Here is a 25472-nt window from a genome sequence, read left to right as displayed (position 1 = left end):
TCATGTGTGGGGGTGGTGTGTAACAGGTTTTGGGACCTTGCCTGTGCCCTGTCCAGTTCAGTACTTGTGGGTTCCATGTCAGTTGGCACTGATGCTGAGTCCAGACATGGGAGTTAGTCTCTCAAGTGTCATGCCTTACAGCACGCATGTCCTATGTTGTGGCCTGTGACATGATGTGCATGAGTGTACGATACGCATAGTGCAGGGATGGTGGCGTGTGTTGCAGTCATTCCCATTCAGGACCAAGGAGTTGTGTGGCCACTACTGTCCCCTGGGGCATATTTTCCTAGGTGTCATGTGTGTCATTACAAAATGTGGAAACTCTCAGTGTCTACAGCTTAGGTTGTGCTCTGTGCCATTGTCCCCTGGCACCATGTCTATTGACGTAAAATGTAGTACAAGTGTCCACTGTACAGCCTGACCTGATTTTCCTTGTTCATCCTCACGGTGGCCAGTGCCTGTGTGTCTTGTTACAATCATCTGATGATGCACATTTGTTCATGATTATTTGGACAGGCGCACCTTGGGTATTTTGTGTCCAATCTTGCACTTATCCAGCCCATGTGTATTTCACCCAGACTAAGAGATGTAAGTGCTTCCTGTGCCTCAACAAATTGTCTCATGTAGGGGGTGGTTGGTGCGGGCAAAGCCTACATGTCAAAACCTGATATCTCCTTGCTAGGTCTGGCCAGTGTGTGATGTTTGTCTGGACATACACTCAAGGTGCAGTGAGCTAGTCATGGTGGGCATGTTTTCAGTATTACCTATGCAGCATGTGCCTCAAGTTCATGGATATGGTCCCTGCTCATCCCTATTTTCGGCAACGCTGTGTGGTGCAGATGCAGTGCTGGATTGTCCCCAGGGCCTGGCTCCTCTGTCAAAATCCATTTCATGTCATTTGCTATTGTGTCATGTTCTCCATGGTTTTTCAGTGGCATGGTGGGTCAACCAACTGTGTGTTGCATGCCCTACATCTGTACCTTGTTTTGTAGATGTTACTGATCTTTCTTTTCAGGCTAAGCACTGTAACCTATGTAGATTGGACTCATGTGACATAGGTATACAGGTGTATGATTAATTGCTGTCTCTTCACCTTGCCCACAGCATCGTCGGGGGACACGGAGGGAGACATGAGCACAGACGGAGCGGAGGGACCGAGCACCAGTGCCAGCGTTGACATTGTGGCTGGCACATCGAGTGGAACTGAGGCGGAGGAGAGTGAAGCCGAGGACCTGTCCACTGGCACCACCGAATATGAAGCGGACGGGTCCGAGGATGATCTCTCCGAGTGGGCGGAGGCTGCACCAGCAGCTGACAGCGGCACAACATCTCTCCCCGCCCCCTCCATTGCCATCAGCCGCCTTCCACTTGCTCGTGTCCCTTCCCAGCGTGCCCGGTCACCACATGTCTCCTTCCTGCCAGGCACCGCACCCCCTGCCCCTGTCTCCACTGCTGCCGCCAATGCCGAGTCTGTGGACATCCAGCGGCAGTTGCAGGTTGGTCAGGCTGCGATCCTTAATGTCCTCCATGGCCACAGCCAAGTGCTGAACAACATGGAGGCATACTTGGAGGGCATTTTCTCATCGCAGGCTGACCAACGCAACTTGCTGAGGTCTATTGACTCGACACTGACTGCAGCAGTGGGTCTCCTGCAGCGCTACGTCCAACCCCCTACCCCTGACCCATCCACACTTCCCACTCCCATGCCTGTCCCACGTACACCCAGACGTCAGCATGCACCCACCACAACAGACACAGGCACCACACCAGCAGGGAAGGTCAAACGCACACCTCCTGGCACGCACACACAGGGTGAAGTAGGCACACCCACTGGGGCGGGGGGCAAACGTAAGACACGCAGCCAGAGTGGGAGTCCGCATTCCAACAAATCCACTCCCTCCAAATCCCCTCCCCTCAGCTCTCCTGGCCACATATCCAGCAAAGACTCCTTCATGGCCGCTCTGTCCCTGAGCCCCACAGTGACACCACCCCGCAAGCGGTCAAGGGAGTCCCCGGTCAGGGTGGTTGAGTCCCCCCCTGTCCACACCCTCCCCCAGTGGCGCTGCGACCCATCCCTCTGACCCCCCCCCCTCCTTGGGGCTTGTGGTTCCTTCGGGTGCAGGGGAGTCGCTGGAGGACCTTGCGAAGGTGTGCAGCGACATCCTGGCCTCCGCCTTTGGCGCTGCTCCACCCCCTGTGGTGGAGTCCTCCATCCCTGCACCCACGACGCCTACCCTTCGCCCTCCTGTCCCTGCGGTGCCTGGTCCTTCCCCCCCACATGATGCCCTCCCCCCTCTGGAAGACGAAGGAGTCTGACTGTGCAGGCAAGCTAGGGGACACGCGTCCCACTGTGTCCCCCACCTGTTTTGAACTTTGGTTGCCCTATGGGCATTGTACATTTTGAACTTTCAAGGGACTAACAGATTTTTGGATGCTGAATAAAGCAATTTTTTTATCCTTAGTACACTACTGTCTGTCTGGTATTGCTGTTGGTGGACCTGCTCCATTATTTTGGGTGGTGATAATGTGTTGGGTGTGTGGGACTTGTAGTCTGGTGCTGGTCATAGGGTGGATCCTGGTATCTGTGTGCCATCACAAGCTGTTGGCTACATAACTTTGTTCATGTAAGCAGTTACTGTATGGTGACATCGTCCCAAGGTGTGTTCTTTCCTTTGTGTAACCTGACATCTTCCCTGCAGGGTCATTCCAATATGTGGTGCTGAGCTGTGTCTACATTGGCTGGGTGTGTGACAGACTCGTTAGACTTTGGCCATGCATGCTGAGCAATGTCTCCACCTGCATCATTCGTGGCGTCCTTGGTGGTCACTGTACTTGTGTATGTAGACTATTGACATGACTTCATGTGGCCATGTTTTCTTTTCTGTGCTATGCATGTGTATACTCCCAGCCTCGCACACATGTGGTACATGTACTGCAGGATCTTTGTGCACCTGACTGACATTTGTGGGCATTGGATCTGTGGGTACTCCACCCTTTTCTTTGCAGGGGCACTGCTGTGAGTATTAGGCACCCACCCCTCCTGTGTCTGGGCACTGCTGGGAGGACTCTGCACACACCCCTCCTGTGTCTGGGCACTGCTGCGAGGACTCTGCACACACCCCTCCTGTGTCTGGGCACTGCTGGGAGTGTTAGGCACCCACCCCTCCTGTGTCTGGGCACTGCTGGGAGGACTCTGCACACACCCCTTCTGCGTCTGGGCACTGCTGGGAGGACTCTGCACACACCCCTCCTGTGTCTGGGAACTGCTGGGAGTGTTAGGCACCCACCCCTCCTGTGTCTGGGCACTGCTGGGAGGACTCTGCACACACCCCTCCTGCGTCTGGGCACTGCTGGGAGGACTCTGCACACACCCCTCCTGTGTCTGGGCACTGCTGGGAGGACTCTGCACCCACCCCTCCTGTGTCTGGGCACTGCTGGGAGTGTTAGGCACCCACCCCTTCTGTGTCTGGGCACTGCTGGGAGGACTCTGCACACACCCCTCCTGCGTCTGGGCACTGCTGGGAGTGTTAGGCACCCACCCCTCCTGTGTCTGGGCACTGCTGGGAGGACTCTGCACCCACCCCTCCTGTGTCTGGGCACTGCTGGGAGTGTTAGGCACCCACCCCTCCTGTGTCTGGGCACTGCTGGGAGTGTTAGGCACCCACCCCTCCTGCGTCTGGGCACTGCTGGGAGGACTCTGCACCCACCCATCCTGTGTCTGGACACTGCTGGGAGTGTTAGGCACCCACCCCTCCTGTGTCTGGGCACTGCTGGGAGTGTTAGGCGCCCACCCCTCCTGCGTCTGGGCACTGCTGGGAGGACTCTGCACCCACCCCTCCTGTGTCTGGGCACTGCTGGGAGTGTTAGGCACCCACCCCTCCTGTGTCTGGGCACTGTTGGGAGGACTCTGCACACACCCCTCCTACGTCTGGGCACTGCTGGGAGTGTTAGGCACCCACCCCTCCTGTGTCTGGGCACTGCTGGGAGGACTCTGCACCCAACTCTCCTATTTCAGGATATGCACGCTTAGAACATACACGGGTGTGGGTTCGCTCCATGCGTACGCGGGTGAGGGTACGGGTCGTACTTACACTGTTGGGGTGGGGGGTACGCTCCATACGTATGCGGGTGAGGGTACGGGTCGTACTTACACTGTTGGGGTGGGGGGTACGCTCCATGCATACGGGGGTGGGGGTACGGTCCGTACATACACTGTTGGCATGGGGGGTATGCTCCATGCGTACACGGGTGAGGGTACGGGTCGTACTTACACTGTTGGGGTGGGGGTATGCTCCATGCATACGGGGGTGGGGGTACGGTCCGTACGTACACTGTTGGCATGGGGGGTACGCTCCATGCGTATGCGGGTGAGGGTACGGGTCGTACTTACACTGTTGGGGTGGGGGGTATGCTCCATACATACGCGGGTGAGGGTACGGGTCGTACTTACACTGTTGGGGTGGGGGGCACGCTCCATGCATACGGGGGTGGGGGTACGGTCCGTACGTACACTGTTGGCAAGGGGGTACGCTCCATGCGTACGCGGGTGAGGGTACGGGTCGTACTTACACTGTTGGGGTGGGGGGTACGCTCCATGCATACGGGGGTGGGGGTACGGGTCGTACTTACACTGTTGGGGTGGGGGGTACGCTCCATGCATACGGGGGTGGGGGTACGGTCCGTACGTACACTGTTGGCATGGGGGGTACACTCCATGCGTGCACAGGTGAGGGTACGGGTCGTACTTACACTGTTGGGGTGGGGGGTACGCTCCATGCATACGGGGGTGGGGGTACGGTCCGAACGTACACTGTTGGCATGGGGGGTACGCTCCATGCGTACGCGGGTGAGGGTACGGGTCGTACTTACACTGTTGGGGTGCGGGGTACGCTCCATACATACGCGGGTGAGGGTACAGGTCGTACTTACACTGTTGGGGTGGGGGGTACGCTCCATGCATATGGGGGTGGGGGTACGGTCCGTACGTACACTGTTGGCATGGGGGTACGCTCCATGCGTACGCGGGTGAGGGTACGGGTCGTACTTACACTGTTGGGGTGGGGGGTACGCTCCATGCATACGGGGGTGGGGGTACGGGTCGTACTTACACTGTTGGGTGGGGGGTACGCTCCATGCATACGGGGGTGGGGGTACGGTCTTTACATATCCGTACCCACGCTGTGGAATGCTTGTGCGGGCCGTACCCAGGCCTTTGCCACGTGGGTACAGCCGTCCCGCCATTGTTGGGGTGACGTAGGTGTGGGCGTGGTACGACTCGTACCCACGCTCTTAAGGCGTGGGTACGGGACGTACCTGTATTGTTGTGTTGCCGGTTCGCGTCGTCAACCACTTCCGTTGTGGCGGATGCTGGCTTTGCTGGACACGCCCCCACCCCCTCGTAGTGACCAGGGCCTGGGGGTCGGGTATGTCCAGGGCATGTGTGCTGTGTGACTTTGGTTGGGTTTTGTGGCCTGCCCCTGCCCCCCCCTTTCCCCCCTCCCTTTGTTGTTCTGACCTTCTGCGGCGTCTGCGTCGTAACCTATAGAGGAGGTCGACTGCTATGAGGGCCGGGATGACACGTAGGTTCGGGTCCATGTCTGTCCGTCGCGTGCAGGTACTCCTTGTTCGCGTCATCCTGTCTGTCCGTCGCGTGCAGCTCCTCCTTGTTCGCGTCGTCCTGATTTCCCGGCAGTTTTTGTCTGCCGGAAAATATTCTCCGTGCGGGATGACGTCGGTGCGAATCGTACTTCCTGGTTCGTGAATGGCAGGCTGCGTGCGTCCCGACGTCACGTCGGCGCTCTCCCGGAACACGGGTTTTGTACGATTCGTACGGAAATTGTATTTCCGTGCGATTCGTACTTCCATGTTTGTATATTGTTACGACCGGGTACGCGTCGGACGGAGAATATGCTCCGTCCGACGGTTCGTACCCGGTTTTTACAGGATCGTAATTGGCACCTCTGTGTGTATTTCTCATGAGTGTTTCATTGTTTAAAACAGTGTGCTAAGAATCTACTCTCTCCATAGAGTAAAAATTATTTACAGTACTCAGTTCTCTACTGATATCAACTTAATTTCTTTATGTAGTGTTGGTGTGTTTCAGCGGTTTGATACAGATAAAGCTGTCCATAGTAAGGCATTTCTTTGGAACTGGCATTCACTATTTTGGCTTACTCTGAACAGTTGTATGCAGATTCAACACCGTACTCAATGAGGGCTTTCCATATATTTGTGGTTGATTGTTAATGTGAACTATGCTAGCTGTAAAGTGAAAGGTAAAGTATCAATGCTGTACATAATGCATGCTTTCTACAACAAAGGGAATAGTATCTGGGATGGCAGTAATGATAGCTAATATTTTCTCAAGCTATTTTGTACTTAATTTCAGGCCCCTAATGCTATAGTCAGCTATAGACCAATATGCAAGAAAAAGAAGCTTGGATGATGTCATTAGTGATGCCTTCAATTAATTCATTTAAGATGTCATCAGAGAATTCATAAATAATGCCACAGAATATGTCATATGTGAGGACATAAGCAATGAATGGCGGGGGCGCAAGTTATAGTTAGCGTTGCTAACTGTAACTGGAGAATTTCTGTGTTTTTTTTAGTTTAAAACATTAATGTTGTCACAGAGAAATTCACCTCATTATAATATTACTTTAACCTTTGGTTTTCTCAGTGAAAAATAAATAAATATATATATATATATATATATATATATATATATATATATATATATATATATAAAAATAAATATATATATATATATATATATATGTATGTGTGTATATTATATATATATACATATCTATCACACGACACCACTGAATTGCTTGTTAAAAAGGCATGTGTTGTAAAACCTTGTGAGGTCAATGCGTTGTAATAAATGCGTGATAAAGGATTGCGTGGTATAGACACACATGGCAACATCTAATATTCTTTAGAACAGCTCAGAGGGTGGTCTAGAAAGTGTCAGCTAAGTTTCAATGCAGCTAACTGCCAAGACATGCACTGAAGGCATGGAAAACCATTAGGACAATGCAGGATGAGATAAGTTGTGGCGTTCGTGCGGTTGTGTGCAACAACCCATGGAATTTTGTTTTTCACACATTTCTAACTTACTTTAATGTTAATTGTGTGTAAAAATCATCAAAAATGTCTCACTCGCAAAATAAAAGAGGGAAGTTAAGACAGTTTTCCATAACTGTCTGCCTCCTCAGAAGTAACGTATAACTTATAATTCACCTTCGAAGAATCTAGCAGCACCTGGATAAGACATAACCAAGTCACCTTCTGTGATGTGTTTAAGATGTGCAGTGTGTTAAAGCTTAGGAAAATACAAAAATAGGACTTATGAATAAAACTCACTAGATCGACCCATAAATATGGTAGTATTTACTGAGACTTCAGTGGTGCGTGTACAATAAAGGATAGGATGAAGGGTGTGTCAGATTCCAATGCCTTCTGCCATCTACTGTGAGTAATTATCGTTGTCACAGATGCTTTGAATAAAGAAAGGTTTACATGCTCTATTTATCATTATCTCTGAAGAAACCCTTCCAAAGACTGAGAAAGTTTGTTTAGCCACAATGTCCAAACTTCTTAGTTGCAACACTTGTAGGCTATACCGTTATGTCTATCAGGCAAGCTATCTAAAACACTTGTCTAATAAACATTGGAGTTTGTGTCCAGAAGGTCAAATCATGCTCACCTTGTACTCTGTGGGTCATGAGTTTGCCCTGCTCCTCGTTTCCTCAGGGGAAGTTGCTTCTGGTCGAGGGAGTGTGACATCTGGAGGAGTATGTCCTTCTTGATCATCAGTGAGGTTCCAGTTCCCTTTAGTTTGGTTACATTCAGAAATATCTTGGAAATTAATTTGACAAAATGCAGGCAACATTTTGCTGGCCTCATTGGGACGAAAAGATCCAAAAAGAGGAAGAAAATTTGGTCGGCGGGGGGGGCCCACTGGGCTCAGCTGAATGTGAGCACCTGCACAATGGGGATGGATCAGACTGTTCACCTGTGAGTCTTCCACATTTTTCTCACTCATGTGTTGGCTGTTCACGCCTCTAAAAATATCACTTTTCTGAATTTCTGAAGGGCTTAAGCTTATGGTATTCAAGAAAGTGTTATTTAGTCGATTCTCCTGATGTCTGCTCTCATCAGTTTTGTGACCTAGATGAGCAAAGGATGGGCACAGAATGTTCTTCCGGTATTGTGACATTTTATAGAGTAAGTTTTTCATTTCATTTCCAATACATTTACTCTCCACATTCTTCTCCTCACTTCTGTATGTGATCTGGAGTGAAGCTACCTGAGCAGCACATTGCTCTAATATCTGCACAATCGTTTGGCCTTTACCAGCACACACGGGACTCATGAAGCTCTTGGAATGTGTCATCGGGAGAGGACAGGGAGGATATTCATTTTTTTCTGCATGTAGTTTACTTTCCCCTGAAACTTGCATAATGTCCATTTGTTGTAGTTTAGCTGTACAGATGCAGCACAATTTTATGCCATCCTTGTTACATTCCAGACAGTTTCTGCACGTTGGGCAGAGTGCTTCCTTTCCAATGGCCAACATGACTTGGGCTTTGTCATGGGAAGTACTGCACTGATTGAAAATAGGGCCCCTCATTATAGAAGCAGAGCAGACATTCAATCTGTGCCCATGAAATGTTGAACTCTGATCCCTGGTACTGGGAGAAGGCAAGATCTGGTTTGTCCTTTGAAACCCAGAATGTGAATTACAGACCTCTCTGCAGGCTTCTTCCTCTGTTGAATTGTTTTGGGATGCAAAATGTTCAGGCATCTCAATTGTGCGTGCTTCGCTATTGCCTCCTGCAGCATTTGTCAGCATTGTCTCATTATTGGTGGAAGTAGTCTGATCATGGCTGTGGAAGTCAACAGGAGTTAGCTGTGGCACTTGTTTTATAGATGCGAACCGAAGACATGGTGATGGGTCTGGCAAACCCTTAGGAGGACTGATTTCTCTATGTTCTGATCGTGGACTAATAGATGAATCTATAGGAGACACTATTCCTGGATTGTTTCTTAGCCAGTTTATTATCCCCATTGTTAGTGATAGCTCAGTGTCACAGAGCTTTAACAAGCAGTCCTTTCCTTTCCATGAGCCCCGAAGAAATCCTTGGCTTACCATGTCTATGGATGGGCGAGAAGCCATATTCTCTTCTGCTCCTACATGGAAACTACACATTGAGAGAGGAAGTTCATTGGTTTGCCCACACACAGATAACTCATCATCTAGGATGGGGCTTATTTGGGTTTCAGAGTGGTCATAAAACAGGTCATAGAGGGCATCACCACTATAGCTCTCCCTTGGAAATGTTGCTGGTGTTTGGTTTTCTTTCCTTTCGTCATCTGGACCGGGTGAAAAGGAATCATAGTATCCTTCATCACTTGTGGAGGTAGATTCTTGGATGTCACTTTTAAGGGTTTCTGTTTCCGGGGAGCTGTGTTTTGGAGTTTCCAAATCATTGTCTACCATCAAATTAACATCTTTAATGGAGGTGGATTCCATTTCCCTTATCATTTCTTCAGAATTGGGTGTTTTCAATAGCCTCCTATCAAACAAAGCACTCTGATGCAACTTCACACGACCCCAAAACTTAGCAAAATCTAATGCTTCTTGCTGCGCTGGAGAAGCTAATCGCTCCATTCCTCCTTGAAGGGACTCACTAGGCTGATTTCTTTTACACATAGAACTGGCTTTCTGGTTTTCTTTTCCATTCAAAAATTCCATGTGGGCAGAGCTCTTGTCTGCAAATACCTCCCCACAACCAGTAAATGAGTCAAAGCTTTTCAAAGAAGCAGCATCTTCACAGAACAGGTTGCAGTAATCATAAGTGGAGTCAAAGAGCATCTCGCCATCGGAGACCTCTGATGCCAGACATTCTCCTGCTAAGACGTCCCCAGTTGTTAGGTGGTGAGTTGTCTCTTCCCATCCTGACAACTCAGGTGACAACGTTTTATCTTTGTCTAATGCAAGTGTGAGACTCTCCTGCTTGTTTTTCTTAATATGAAAGATGTCTCTTAGGCCTTTTTTTGATCTTTTAAGAGATATTCTCTTCCTTGGGATGCTTTTGGCTACTGCTAGTACAAAAGGCACCTGTGGCACAAAATTTCTATAATCAATCATCTTCTGGCTGCAGCTGGATTGACAAGGGCTAACAGCAGTGTCTTTTTTCCTGCTGAAGTTCAAGTCATTCCCAGTGCCGGAGAAACTGGCACTTCCTACGAGTCTCCTTTTAATTTTACCAGGTGCAGAAAAGCCATCTTCTTGAACCAAGCCCTTCTTTGCATTGTGTTCATTTTTACCTCTCGCTAAGGTGTCATCATGGTTCTTGCTTTTGGGTACTATTTTGCTGGATGCAGCGGTCCCTGCGACCTCCTTTCTCTGTCCTACCTTGGCTGGTCTGTTTGAGCACTTGTTATTATTTTTGTTTCCTACCAGGGAGATTGGCTTGGCCTCTACTTGATAGCATTCACCATTCACCAGGGGGCTGAATATCTTTGCTGTATCTTCTTTTTTACCAAAGTCCAGATCTGGCAGAGGTTGGTTGTCAGAATTAAGGGGCGCACTTGATTTTATAAAGGTCTTTCCTCGTATTAGCTCCATGCTTGCTACTTTACATCTGTAAAAAAAGGCAAATGAAACATATTATCAAAAGTTAAATATATACATACATAATTTTGAAAGGATGCCTCTGAATGAAAACATTCTAAACAAATGACTCTCAGCAGATAGGAATTTCGGTGATGTATTAAGAAATATAGCATGGTCCATACCAAAGTATTTAATCATGTTCTTCACTAGATTTCATTTGTACTTGTCCAGTCCTAAACAAATGACTCATAGTGGCAGTCCAGATTAATGTTAAAATATTACAATCATATATATATATATATATTATCTACTGGCGGTCGCCAGTAGATAGTTATAGTTAGGACCGTGTTTCCATAGGAAATCAGAAAATTCTATTTTGAATAACTTTGGTGCCGGTTGACGAATCCTCGCAAAATTTTCAAAACTAATGGGGCGCTCCGCTCAGCTCCTACCCTGAAAGTCTCGGGGTGATTCGTCAAGCGGGGCCGAGAAAAAAGGGGGGTCCCAAAACACGTTTTCCCCATGCATTTTCCCATAGGACCTTTAGTCGAAGGTACAGCCCGAACGCTGAACAGAATTGCTTGAAATTTGTCAGAGAGGTAGTCCTCAGGTCAGGCATGTGCCTTTTGCATGTATGGAGTCAATCTGTTCAGTATTTCCTGAGAAAAATGCAGCTAAAGGTACATATATATCTATAGGCGCGCACCGTTCAAATCGGTCGAAATCAGGAAGTGTCGGCTGCCATTTTACTTGTTTTGGGTGCGAGAGTGAAAAAGAGAGGTGGCGAACGTGAAAAGGGGGCAGGGTAGAGAGTTCCTGACCCCCTAGCCTTTGTCAGGGGGTCCCTAAAGGACCCCGAAGGGTGAAAAAACGTTTTTTTTTTTTTTAAATCGCGGGGTGCGCGCATCTTGTGCGCACGGTGCGCGCACGGCGAAAAACCTTAAAAAAAAAAAATAATATATACATAACTTAGCATTTAAAAAACCGTACAAATTCACTTAAAAAACCATAGGTTTCACAGACGTTATAGTTAGGAACTAGCATTTAAAAAACCTTGCAAATTCACTTAAAAAACCATAGGTTTCACACATGTTATAGTTAGGTGGACATTTCACTCGTAAAAAACCAATGAAATTCCCCCGTTATAGTTAGTTCAGATAACTATAACTCGCGCGACCGCCCCTCTATCACAAGGATGATGTCATGAGTGATGCCACTGACCATGTCATGAGTGATGTAATATGTGACGTCATGAGCAGTGGATTGCGGGCGCGCGAGTTATAGTTATCTGAACTAACTATAACGGGGGAATTTCATTGTTTTTTTACGAGTGAAATGTCCACCTAACTATAACATGTGTGAAACTTATGGTTTTTTAAGTGAATATATATATATATATTTATGTATATATATATATATATCATCCAAGGTGGTTCGGTTGTTCTTTGCTGCAGGCGCTGCTCGGCGGGTGCGTTACCTCGCGGTTGAACCAAACCGCCAATATTGTCAAAACACCTCCCAATTAGGAAGAAAGGTCGCACTCCAACAGCTTTGGGATTCTTGTCTTTATTCTCTCATCTTTCAGAGGTTAGCAAACCAGTAGAATGACCAACGCATTTCGGTATACTCCTATACCTTGCTCACGGTCGACATTTTACAATTGTGAAACAAACATGTTTTTTTTAAATAAAGTTAATTGAAGGAAGTTCTCTGACAACAATTTCCTGTTGCCGCCCATGTTGTTTCCCTCAGAGTTATGGGTCTTGTAGTCCGCAATGTTCGTTTAAACAAAATCATTTATAGATTTGGACATCTTTTCTATTTTCTTTGGCAGTAATTCATTTAGATACTTTTAGCAAAATTATTTTTTGATTATTTGGCTCCTTTGTATTTGCGCTCCTCCCTCGGTATGTTGAATCATTTCCACATCATTTAGATTTAGCCCTCTAGTGGGCTGATAAACATATTGTCATGATTTTACTCTGCGGAGCCTGCCGCTTGATAAGTGTCTCTTCATTGTGAGCCATGACCCTCCGGGAGGTATATTTACAAGTGTTATTTTCTTAAATATAATTTGCTAGTGCATGTTCTTAGGACTTAGTTTCTCTGGGTTCATTCATAGATGTATGTATAATTCTTCTGATTGATTTAATCCAAATGGAGTCATGGATCTCAAATTTAAAATATGACGCCATTCTTTCTGGCGTAGTGTTTTCTCCCTGTTTCCACCGCGAGTATTCATCGGAACTGCGTCAATGCCATAAAATTTCAGAAGTTTCCAATTGGCATTGTGGTGTATTTCCATATGTTTGGCTATGGCATTGTTTCTGTCTTTATTTTTTGTCGCTCGTACATGTTCTAGTATACGTTTCTTTAGTTCACAGATAGTGGATCCCACGTATCTTAATGGGCAAGGGCATTCTACCACATATACTATGTATTGACTTTTGCAAGTTATTAGATTCGTAATTTGCCAATTTTTGTTATTCGCCATCTTCACATCCGTTGTTGGCTTTGCAATTTCACAAACTTTGCAATTGTGGCACTTTAAGAAGCCAGTTGTCCGTAACCAGGTTTCTTTGGACTGTTTGGCTTTGAAGTGACTGTGTGTTATGCGATCCTTCAGACTCCTTGCTCTCCTGAACGTTATGACTGGGTGGCCACCCATTTTTTCACCAATAGTGCCATCTAATTTGAGAATTTTCCAATTTTTCTTCAAAATGTATGTAATATCTTTTGCTTCTTGACTATAGTTCGTAATCAGTCTTATAGGTTCCTCCATATTATTGAGTTTTTGCTGTTTGGGAATTAAGCATTCTGCCCTGGTTTTTTGATTAGCTCTATTCCAGCATGTGGTCACACTTTTTTTGGGATATTTTCTCTGAATGAATCTTTTGGCTGTGTTGCCACTGTGTTTTAACCATTCCTCCTCTTCACTGCAAATTCTCCACAACCGGAGGAATTCTCCATATGGTATGCTGGAAATTGTTGATGGCTGGTGAAAACTGGTTGCTTCCAAAGTTGTGTTTGTCGCAGTATTTTTGCGATGTAGCGTCGTTTCCAGACAGTTCTCTTTTACATAGATTTCCATGTCAAGGAAGACAACTCGTTCTCTGCTGAGATCATGTGTGAATCTTAAGTTGGGTGTCCTATTATTTAAAATTGTATAGTACTCTTTAAACGTTTCCTCCTTACCATTCCATATAATCAAGAGGTCGTCTATGAACAGTATCCAGCTTACAATGTGTTTAGTATATTGATGGTGTTTTGAGTTCCAGGCAATTTCTTGTTCCCACCACCCCATTACCATGCAGGCATAACTGGCGCTGAAGGAAAAACCCATTGCCGCTCCGTTCCGTTGGCGATATAGGTTTTCCCCAAAGGTGAACACATTATTTGTTAGGCAACATTCGATCATATCCAATAACATCTCATTGTGTTCTTTGTAGTGGATGTTTCTGTCTTTTAGAAACCATTTGCAGGCATTCAATCCCTGAGTGTTGTCAATAGTGGTGTATAATAATGCTACCACATCCATGGTAATAAGACAATAGGTATTGGACCAAGTGATGTTTTGCAAAATTCTCAAACAGTCTGAAGTATTTTTAATATATGATTTGAGATTTTTTACATATGGCATTATAAAGTGATCAATGAAGTTGGCCACTGGTTCCATGAGCGAGCCTTTTGCCGACAGAGTAGGTCTGCCCAGTGGTTTTTTGGAATCCTTGTGTATTTTGGGAAGAAAATACATAGTTGCAGTGATGGGAAAATCCACCGTTAGGTAATTATATTCATCTTCATCAATTAAGTTATTTGCAACCCATGTCTTGAATTTTTTGTCTAATTCCCTTTTGATGGCTGTAGTTGGGTTAATCTGCAGTTTTTCATAGAAGTCTGAGTTAGTCAGTTGTGATAAGGCTTCCTCAATGTACATTTTTGTGTCCCATAACACAATATTGCCTCCTTTGTCTGCCATTTTTATTACAAAGTCTTCTGACTTAGATAAATTGGTCAGTGCATCCCTTTCTGTTTTTTTCAAGTTATCCTTGAACTTTTTATGTTGTAATTTGTACAAATCTTGAATGACTGACTCATGGAAGAGATCAATTTTGTTTCCTGGGGGCAATTGTGGATAAAATTTTGATCGTGGTCTTTTTTCACTTAGTCTGGAAACGACGCTACATCGCAAAAATACTGCGACAAACACAACTTTGGAAGCAACCAGTTTTCACCAGCCATCAACAATTTCCAGCATACCATATGGAGAATTCCTCCGGTTGCGGAGAATTTGCAGTGAAGAGGAGGAATGGTTAAAACACAGTGGCAACACAGCCAAAAGATTCATTCAGAGAAAATATCCCAAAAAAAGTGTGACCACATGCTGGAATAGAGCTAATCAAAAAAACAGGGCAGAATGCTTAATTCCCAAACAGCAAAAACTCAATAATATGGAGGAACCTATAAGACTGATTACGAACTATAGTCAAGAAGCAAAAGATATTACATACATTTTGAAGAAAAATTGGAAAATTCTCAAATTAGATGGCACTATTGGTGAAAAAATGGGTGGCCACCCAGTCATAACGTTCAGGAGAGCAAGGAGTCTGAAGGATCGCATAACACACAGTCACTTCAAAGCCAAACAGTCCAAAGAAACCTGGTTACGGACAACTGGCTTCATAAAGTGCCACAATTGCAAAGTTTGTGAAATTGCAAAGCCAACAACGGATGTGAAGATGGCGAATAACAAAAATTGGCAAATTACGAATCTAATAACTTGCAAAAGTCAATACATAGTATATGTGGTAGAATGCCCTTGCCCATTAAGATACGTGGGATCCACTATCTGTGAACTAAAGAAACGTATACTAGAACATGTACGAGCGACAAAAAATAAAGACAGAAACAATGCCATAGCCAAACATATGGAAATACACCACAATGCCAATTGGAAACTTCTGAAATTTTATGGCATTGACGCAGTTCCGATGAATACTCGCGGTGGAAACAGGGAGAAAACACTACGCCAGAAAGAATGGCGTCATATTTTAAATTTGAGATCCATGACTCCATTTGGATTAAATCAATCAGAAGAATTATACATACATCTATGAATGAACCCAGAGAAACTAAGTCCTAAGAACATGCACTAGCAAATTATATTTAAGAAAATAACACTTGTAAATATACCCACCGGAGGGTCATGGCTCACAATGAAGAGACACTTATCAAGCGGCAGGCTCCGCAGAGTAAAATCATGACAATATGTTTATCAGCCCACTAGAGGGCTAAATCTAAACGATGTGGAAATGATTCAACATACCGAGGGAGGAGCGCAAATACAAAGGAGCCAAATAATCAAAAAATAATTTTGCTAAAAGTATCTAAATGAATTACTGCCAAAGAAAATAGAAAAGATGTCCAAATCTATAAATGATTTTGTTTAAACGAACATTGCGGACTACAAGACCCATAACTCTGAGGGAAACAACATGGGCGGCAACAGGAAATTGTTGTCAGAGAACTTCCTTCAATTAACTTTATTTAAAAAAAACATGTTTGTTTCACAATTGTAAAATGTCGACCGACAACGTTTTGTTTACCCGAGTAGTAGTAATCTACCTTTGTACCCTCGTTGGCCTGGTGCCCACTCTAAGTGGAAATATGAAAAATGGGGGAAGATTCAATATGGTATAGCAGAGGCTGGAATCTGGAATAACTTTTTACAACATACGTTTTACCTCTGACACCATTGATCACAGATTGTTTTGTCAGCTAGTCTATTTAATGACTGCGATTTGAAAACGATTTTTTCACTTACTTATTAATTTTTCAACTGAACGAACACTACTTCATTTTGCAATGCACATATGGTATACACAATACTACGGTCGAACACTACCCATTTAGCACACCAGTTAGACTTACAGCCTCATAAAATAGCAAAGTACCAGTTAATCTTACGCTCCCACAGGCGAATAAGTTTTCAAATCGCAGTCATTAAATAGACTAGCTGACAAAACAATCTGTGATCAATGGTGTCAGAGGTAAAACGTATGTTGTAAAAAGTTATTCCAGATTCCAGCCTCTGCTATACCATATTGAATCTTCCCCCATTTCTCATATTTCCACTTAGAGTGGGCACCAGGCCCACGAGGGTACAAAGGTAGATTACTACTACTCGGGTAAACAAAAAACCCCTGGCACCTAGAACAAAGAAATCTAGGCGCCAATACTACGGTCGAACACTACCCATTTAGCACACCAGTTAGACTTACAGCCTCATAAAATAGCAAAGTACCAGTTAATCTTACGCTCCCACAGGCGAATAAGCAGAGATCGAGAACATTTTGGGAGAGACTAATCTAGACACCAGAACTCCCACACGAGCATATATATAAAATCAATAAAAACTGTTTGCTCGTTAAAATCCACCCAGCCATAATTTTTTGACTCTGCCAAGGACCGCAACAATAGTTAGAACTATAGGAGCCAATCAGCTCAAGTTCACAAAGACAAACCATATCGGACAATCGATTATTGTCATTCAAAAAATTTGATTTTTGTTTGTTTTCAAATTTATTGTAGTGTTATTTTGATTTGTCATGAAGTCACTGTATAAATGTAAATACTTGTCACTGTTTTATGTATACAATATGTGCATTGCAAAATGAAGTAGTGTTCGTTCAGTTGAAAAATTAATAAGTAAGTGAAAAAATCGTTTTCAAATCGCAGTCATTAAATAGACTAGCTGACAAAACAATCTGTGATCAATGGTGCCAGAGGTAAAACGTATGTTGTAAAAAGTTATTCCAGATTCCAGCCTCTGCTATACCATATTGAATCTTCCCCCATTTTTCATATTTCCACTTAGAGTGGGCACCAGGCCCACGAGGGTACAAAGGTAGATTACTACTACTCGGGTAAACAAAAAACCCCTGGCACCTAGAACAAAGAAATCTAGGCGCCAATACTACGGTCGAACACTACCCATTTAGCACACCAGTTAGACTTACAGCCTCATAAAATAGCAAAGTACCAGTTAATCTTACGCTCCCACAGGCGAATAAGCAGAGATCGAGAACATTTTGGGAGAGACTAATCTAGACACCAGAACTCCCACACGAGCATATATATCAAATCAATAAAAACTGTTTGCTCGTTAAAATCCACCCAGCCATAATTTTTTGACTCTGCCAAGGACCGCAACAATAGTTAGAACTATAGGAGCCAATCAGCTCAAGTTCACAAAGACAAACCATATCGGACAATCGATTATTATCATTCTAAAAATTTGATTTTTGTTTGTTTTCAAATTTATTGTAGTGTTATTTTGATTTGTCATGAAGTCACTGTATAAATGTAAATACTTGTCACTGTTTTATGTATACAATATGTGCATTGCAAAATGAAGTAGTGTTCGTTCAGTTGAAAAATTAATAAGTAAGTGAAAAAATCGTTTTCAAATCGCAGTCATTAAATAGACTAGCTGACAAAACAATCTGTGATCAATGGTGTCAGAGGTAAAACGTATGTTGTAAAAAGTTATTCCAGATTCCAGCCTCTGCTATACCATATTGAATCTTCCCCCATTTGTCATATTTCCACTTAGAGGGGGCACCAGGCCCACGAGGGTACAAAGGTAGATTACTACTACTCGGGTAAACCAAAAACCCCTGGCACCTACAACAAAGAAATCTAGGCGCCAATACTACGGTCGAACACTACCCATTTAGCACACCAGTTAGACTTACAGCCTCATAAAATAGCAAAGTACCAGTTAATCTTACGCTCCCACAGGTGAATAAGCAGAGATCGAGAACATTTTGGGAGAGACTAATCTAGACACCAGAACTCCCACACGAGCATATATATAAAATCAATAAAAACTGTTTGCTCGTTAAAATCCACCCAGCCATAATTTTTTGACTCTGCCAAGGACCGCAACAATAGTTAGAACTATAGGAGCCAATCAGCTCAAGTTCACAAAGACAAACCATATCGGACAATCGATTATTGTCATTCTAAAAATTTGATTTTTGTTTGTTTTCAAATTTATTGTAGTGTTATTTTGATTTGTCATGAAGTCACTGTATAAATGTAAATACTTGTCACTGTTTTATGTATACAATATGTGCATTGCAAAATGAAGTAGTGTTCGTTCAGTTGAAAAATTAATAAGTAAGTGAAAAAATCGTTTTCAAATCGCAGTCATTAAATAGACTAGCTGACAAAACAATCTGTGATCAATGGTGTCAGAGGTAAAACGTATGTTGTAAAAAGTTATTCCAGATTCCAGCCTCTGCTATACCATATTGAATCTTCCCCCATTTTTCATATTTCCACTTAGAGTGGGCACCGGGCCCACGAGGGTACAAAGGTAGATTACTACTACTCGGGTAAACAAAAAACCCCTGGCACCTAGAACAAAGAAATCTAGGCGCCAATACTACGGTCGAACACTACCCATTTAGCACACCAGTTAGACTTACAACCTCATAAAATAGCAAAGTACCAGTTAATCTTACGCTCCCACAGGCGAATAAGCAGAGATCGAGAACATTTTGGGAGAGACTAATCTAGACACCAGAACTCCCACACGAGCATATATATAAAATCAATAAAAACTGTTTGCTCGTTAAAATCCACCCAGCCATAATTTTTTGACTCTGCCAAGGACCGCAACAATAGTTAGAACTATAGGAGCCAATCAGCTCAAGTTCACAAAGACAAACCATATCGGACAATCGATTATTGTCATTCTAAAAATTTGATTTTTGTTTGTTTTCAAATTTATTGTAGTGTTATTTTGATTTGTCATGAAGTCACTGTATAAATGTAAATACTTGTCACTGTTTTATGTATACAATATGTGCATTGCAAAATGAAGTAGTGTTCGTTCAGTTGAAAAATTTATAAGTAAGTGAAAAAATCGTTTTCAAATCGCAGTCATTAAATAGACTAGCTGACAAAACAATCTGTGATCAATGGTGTCAGAGGTAAAACGTATGTTGTAAAAACCCATTTTGAAGACTGCAAAAAAAGAATCTTGGGGTGAGCTTAAAAGTAAAGTCGTAAATTGGCTAACTCAAAGGACCTCTATAGTGAATACCCTTTTGAGGGGATTCTAATGGACAGAGGAGCAAAATGAATAGGACCCTCCAGAAAGTCGCTGGCAAGAGACTGCATTGTTTTTAACTTTAGGCACCCATCTATGGTGAAATACATTCTTTCATTAAAGGAATTCAAGTTGTTCACCAGGGCTTCTTTTATAGACCAAACTACTTTCCACCAAATATAAGGCAATTTGGTTATAAAACTATGAGAGTCAAGATGACTCCAACTCCTTTGTCGCCAGTGCATAATATTTTTGCCCCCTTATCATCACTGGATCAAAATTATTGTCTTACTCAAACTAATGGGCCTATTCCTATAGGTGACTATGGGACTGCAACAAACCACCAAAATGAAGCAACTAAAGCCACTCAGAAGACTGACGGTCATGTCAGAACTGTCATTAGTGTTGTGGACTGTTACTGGCTTGGCTAATGAACGTTTTTCTGATGATGGGTCTAACTTTGTAAAGAGTGCACAGTTGGTTAAATTACAGGAAACATGGCTTACAAAGTCTTTTGATGTAGATGGTTTTATATCACTGTGTACAGATGCTATATAATCTAATAAGGAAAGGGCAAAGGGTGACCTTATGGTCATGATTTCCAACTGTGTACCCTTCAAAGTACATAAAGTATTTCTACTATCACCATTTTTCCATTTGATGCTATTAAGGTCAGATAGAAACCTCAATATTTTGGTAATTAATTATTACAGTAATGTATCTGATGCTGTAATTGTCATGGTAATAGAAGCACTGAAAAATGAATTAGAGACTTTTCTTTGGGGCAAAGGGGAGAATATGCTTATAACATGGGCTGGAGATTTCACTCTTGCAAAACGCTCCATTGGTCTAAAAAATATATGTGCACTCCTAGATGCACATGATAAAGATATTGACCATTCTAAACATTGTATGGCTCTGCCTAAAATAAATTAATGTTCAAATATAATTTTAACTTTATAGGTATGTTATGTCAGTGATACTCTTAACCCCATACCTTTATTGGGAGAAGAGGTCAGAGTAATATAGATCACATTTTAGTCTCAGATAATCTTAGACTTACACCATTAGAACTTCGAGTGGGGTAAAATTGTGTTAGTGATCATAATCCACTAACCTTAATCTTGCAACTACAATTACCACCAAATAAATGTAAAGATAAAGTTATAAATATGAATCCAGTAGGAGGAAACACTATTAGATTAAAATGGTCAGGAGTTGATCCTGCTGATGTTACTACAGGGATAATAAAAAGAAATAAGGGCCAGATTCCTGCCAGCCTTGACGAAGCAGTTGATAATGGACCGATCATTGCTGCCCACATCATAATCTCTGAATCAATTAATCATACCTGACTCGAGAACTCAGGGGCAAGGAACAATGATCATAAGGGTTGTTTAATCATGATTGTACAAAGGCACTGAGAGACCTAATTTATCTACTACATGCATATCCAAGAGCCTGCCCTGCAATCCATAATAGTAGAATTTGATAAACATTGTCCCTACAGGAACAGAAAAATGAGCTACAAGAGAAAGCCTGGGCAAAACTACTACAGTCCACACAAACAAGGGACAATATATAATTTTAGAAAACCATAAATGCTCCCCCCATTTGCGGGAGCTGTACAGCCAAGTCAGATAGTTTAATAATGGATCATTTGCGAGAGCTGTACAGCCAAGTCAGATAGTTTAATAATGGAAGAGGTCTGCGTGAATCACTTCCTTTCAATTTTGATTGCACCCCCAAATATAGATCAATATGAGGTAGTACTCATGGATATTTCCCAAATCTGTATTGTCTTCTTCATAGAAGGTTAATGTAACTTTAGTGAGATGTCAACAGGGTAAAGCTCCTGGACCTGATAGTGTCCCTATGGACATCTATACATATATACTTGAACTATGGGTACCTCTACTCACTAAGATCTGTAATGCAGTGGGTTTGGGTAGTGTTCTGCCCTCCTGGACAGAATTTTTAATCATTCCAATCTTAAAAAAAGGTTCTAGAAAGCACCCTAAATGTTATAGATCCATATCTTTGCTGGATTCCTCAGCCAACATAGTAGGAAGGATTATCCTTGAAAGATTGGAGCAGTAGGAAGAGGATAACAATATACTGACAAGTGTGCAATATGTTTTTAGAAGAGGATTGGAGCCTGAGGAACAATGTCTCAATTTAGATCACCTAATTGGGAAGTATACTAAGAATAAAGCTGGTAATTTGTACATGCGTTTCATGGATTTAGGTTGTGCATTTGATGTGGTTAATAAGCTATGGAAATTCATGACTACCTTAGGGGCCCCGAAAGACATAATTCCATTTCTTGCCCATTTGTTTAGCAATTTGATAGCAGGTTAAGATATGGACAGCAAGCAGAACTACTAGATGATTCTAGATACAAAGAGGCATACAACAAGGGTGTGTCTTGACACGATTCTTGTTCTCAATTTTTATCAATGGTATAGAAAATAATTTGGAGTTACTTAGAGGCCCATTAGGATGGCAGGCGGACGGAACCCTAGCAGTGTTGGGACCGGTCGCCAGTGGTGCAGCGGTCTCACACCGGCGATTAGGATTCCACCGCCACCGTGGCGGTGGCAACCTCCATTCCCAGTATTGTGGGGGCAGTGCTGTGAGCACCGCCCGCCACAATGCTGGGAACGCACTGCATGCATTGTCATGCACAAGGTGACAATGCACCCCTGTACAACCCCCACCCCCTCAATACCCTGGGGGCCCGCAACAGGCCCTCGGAAGAGAATTCGACATGCCTTTCCGTGGCAGCATGTTTCCGCACCCATGCTAATATGGCTGGCGGTGTCCGCCACAATATTAAACCTTTTCCGCCCGGTCGGCTTGTCGACCAGGCGGAAAAATGGCGGACGGTCATCCCGTCCGCCGCGGTACCCCCCGCCATACTAATGTGGCAGGGGTAAATGGGTGGTGGGCGGGGAAAGATGTAGGGTGGATCGCCTCCGCCATGCGTGTGGAGGCGATCCGCCCTACAACCTAATGGGCCTCTTAGTGCTGACACCTCCAGAGTAGGCTCATACTCATCACGATCATCCTATATGCAGATGATGCAGTCCTCTTTGTATTATCTCAATGAAATTTACAGAATCCTATTAACTCATTTGTCAATTATATGGAAAATATTGATCTGAAGATAAATCCTGTGAAAGCCTTTACAATGTCATATGGACGAAGGCAAGGAAAGACTTGTCCATTTTATGTCAAGGGAAGTAAGATCACTAGCACGAAGCAACTTTGTTGCTTAGCACTGCACTTCTCTGAAAATGGGGGCTGGAAGGCACATAGAGAGACAAATGCTATTAATATGATCAAGAATAATGAAGGGATTTTCAGGTTTAACTGCAAACTTGGGGCTAAATGTATCACTATCAAAGAAATTCTAACTCTTTATAATGCCAGAATGATCACAGCAGCAACATATGAAGCAGGAGACTGGGGGCTAGGAGATAATTAGTCAATACTGAAGCAGGAGAATACATTCCTTAGAAGGTTATTGGCAGTTCCTCACTGAACTGCTGAAACTATTACACATATGGAGTTGGGTCTCCATCCCATTATGGACATTATAGAGTCTAAACCAATGTTACTATGGCACCCAATCTGGTCCTAACCTGAGCCTCAACTCGCACAACTAATACTTCGAAATTGTCTAGTTATGGACCAGGCTCAAAAAATACCATGACTAGCTTTCATCAATAACAATTTAAAACTCCTAGATAGCGAGGATAGGAGATTAAAGAAAATGGAGAGAATATTGGCCAACTTTCTAAAATGTCTTTAAAACTACATGCCCTGGATAAGGGTGCCCGGGAAAGTGAAAAGAGAAATGCAACTATATAAACTGTGATTAATTATATATCTTATTTTAGACATCCGAGATTACAAAACTACATTAGATTGTTTCCCAGTGTTCATCATAGATTTCTTCTAACCAGATTTTGTAATCTTATAATCCATCGGGTGGTTGCCTTTCCAAATAGGGTTTGCCATGCCTTAGCGAATGTCTTTGTTAGTGTAATAGTTGTAAGGTAAAGTTTGACTAATTTAGAGGTGGCACTTTATTAGCAAGATATATGCTCTAGCGTCCACCTCCTTAATTATTTAAATGCAAGAACAAGACCCCAAGAATTGGAAACATTTGAATATAATATGTGTATTCTTTTATAGATAAAATTAGCTTATTCATGATTTTTATTAAGGTTTTATGATCCATTATACCTTATTAGATTATTTTGAAGGTAAAATGGAGTTTAAAAATATTTTTATGTCGTGTATGAGAATGAAAAATTATTATGTGCATTGATGGTTTGTTTTCATTTGAACCAAATGAAACAATTTGAATGAATGAATATATATTATACTATTTAAAATAACAGCATTAAAGCCGGATTCCTTTTTAGGTCAAGCCTAATGCAGCGCACAAGGGCTGCATAGGAGTGACCTCTTGGAATCACTCAGGACATTTTGGAAAACTTGTGCATGTACTGCACTGTTTCCAATGAGCACTAGTGCATGTATGACGTTTACCTTGCGGGAGCGAGCAGCTGCACCATCTGTTTCCATCTGTTCGGTTTCCTATTTCAAAGGCTTTGTCGCGTTCACGTTGTGACCGCGCATCAGGGCACTGTTTTCTGTATACAGCGCTTGTTTCTAATAGCTTTCACTTTCGTGCTCATGCTTAGTGCAGAACAGACCCTGGGGCATTGTGAGCCCCGGGTTAGTAGGCCCCCTCCCGTTGTCCATTGTCCATCATCTCTATCCTCCCACCACCCCCCTCCTGTTGTCCATGTTCTCCATTCTGTTTCCTATTTCAAAGGCTTCACATTGTGGCTGGGCGTCCGGACACTGTTTTCTGTAAACAGCGCTTGTTTCTAATAGCTTTCACTTTTTACCAACAAATCTGGACAAAGCGACATCCATCAAGGATGCATGTTGTGAACACCAAATTTAACGTGAGCTGAAATCACTAGAATTTTAAACAAAGCAAGCAGCATGGAATCAGCATTTGCAAGGAGACTAGCTCTACCCGAGACAAGAACAAACTTGCAAGCGTTTAATAGCTTTCACTTTTGTGCTCGTGCTTAGTGCAGAACAGACCCTCGGGCATTGTGGGCCCCGGGTTAGGAGGTCCCTTCCCGTTGTCCGTAATCTCCAGCCTCCCGCCCCCCCTCCTGTTGTTCATGTTCTCCATGCTCCCACCCCTTTCCCTTGTTTATTATTATTATTACTTGTATGTTTAGAATATCAAATGAAATACCCGGTTTTCTGCTTACAGCTGGTGGCCGAAGGGTGGCGATATTGCAATGTGTGAGAGTGCACAATGTGGCGGTCTGTGGAGCCGGATTAGCTTGTCGAGGAAATCGAATTTGGCTACCGAGAGCCCAACAATGCTTAATTGCTTAGAGGGATGGGAAAGAGTAAGTCGCACGGGCTTGCTGAACCTGTAAAGTGTCAAACCCGTGCTTCTGAAAAACTGGCAGTGACAACCACCTGTTGGGGCAGTGCCTCTGAAAGGCCACTAGGGGTCGGACTCTGTAAGTCACTTGTCGAGCCAGTGTCGCCTCTGTATGACTAGCAGGACTTAGGGGTATGGAAAACTGAGGATTTGTGAGCCACGCTGCAGACTGGCAGGCATGTAAGATCGGTACTTAGTAATTTATGGACTGGCAGAGACAGTGAATGATA

The 25472-nt window shown here is 43.6% G+C and overlaps 1 protein-coding gene across 3 annotated transcripts in view; it reads right to left on the bottom strand.

Annotated features, from left to right (window-relative positions):
• AMER3 (APC membrane recruitment protein 3) overlaps positions 1-25472 on the bottom strand; it is a 298671-nt gene that overhangs the window by 47734 nt on the left and 225465 nt on the right. For all 3 annotated transcript variants that reach the window (XM_085634933.1, XM_085634935.1, XM_085634934.1), the window contains one exon: positions 7715-10658. In XM_085634933.1, the coding sequence (XP_085491059.1) occupies positions 7730-10642 (2913 nt within the window). In that variant the 5' untranslated portion in view covers positions 10643-10658 and the 3' untranslated portion in view covers positions 7715-7729. The remainder of the gene's footprint in view (positions 1-7714; positions 10659-25472) is intronic.

This window comes from Triturus cristatus, chromosome 11 (assembly GCF_964204655.1).
Source record: "Triturus cristatus chromosome 11, aTriCri1.1, whole genome shotgun sequence".
Classification (NCBI taxonomy): Eukaryota; Metazoa; Chordata; class Amphibia; order Caudata; family Salamandridae; genus Triturus; species Triturus cristatus.
This window is presented reverse-complemented; position numbering and strand designations above follow the sequence as displayed.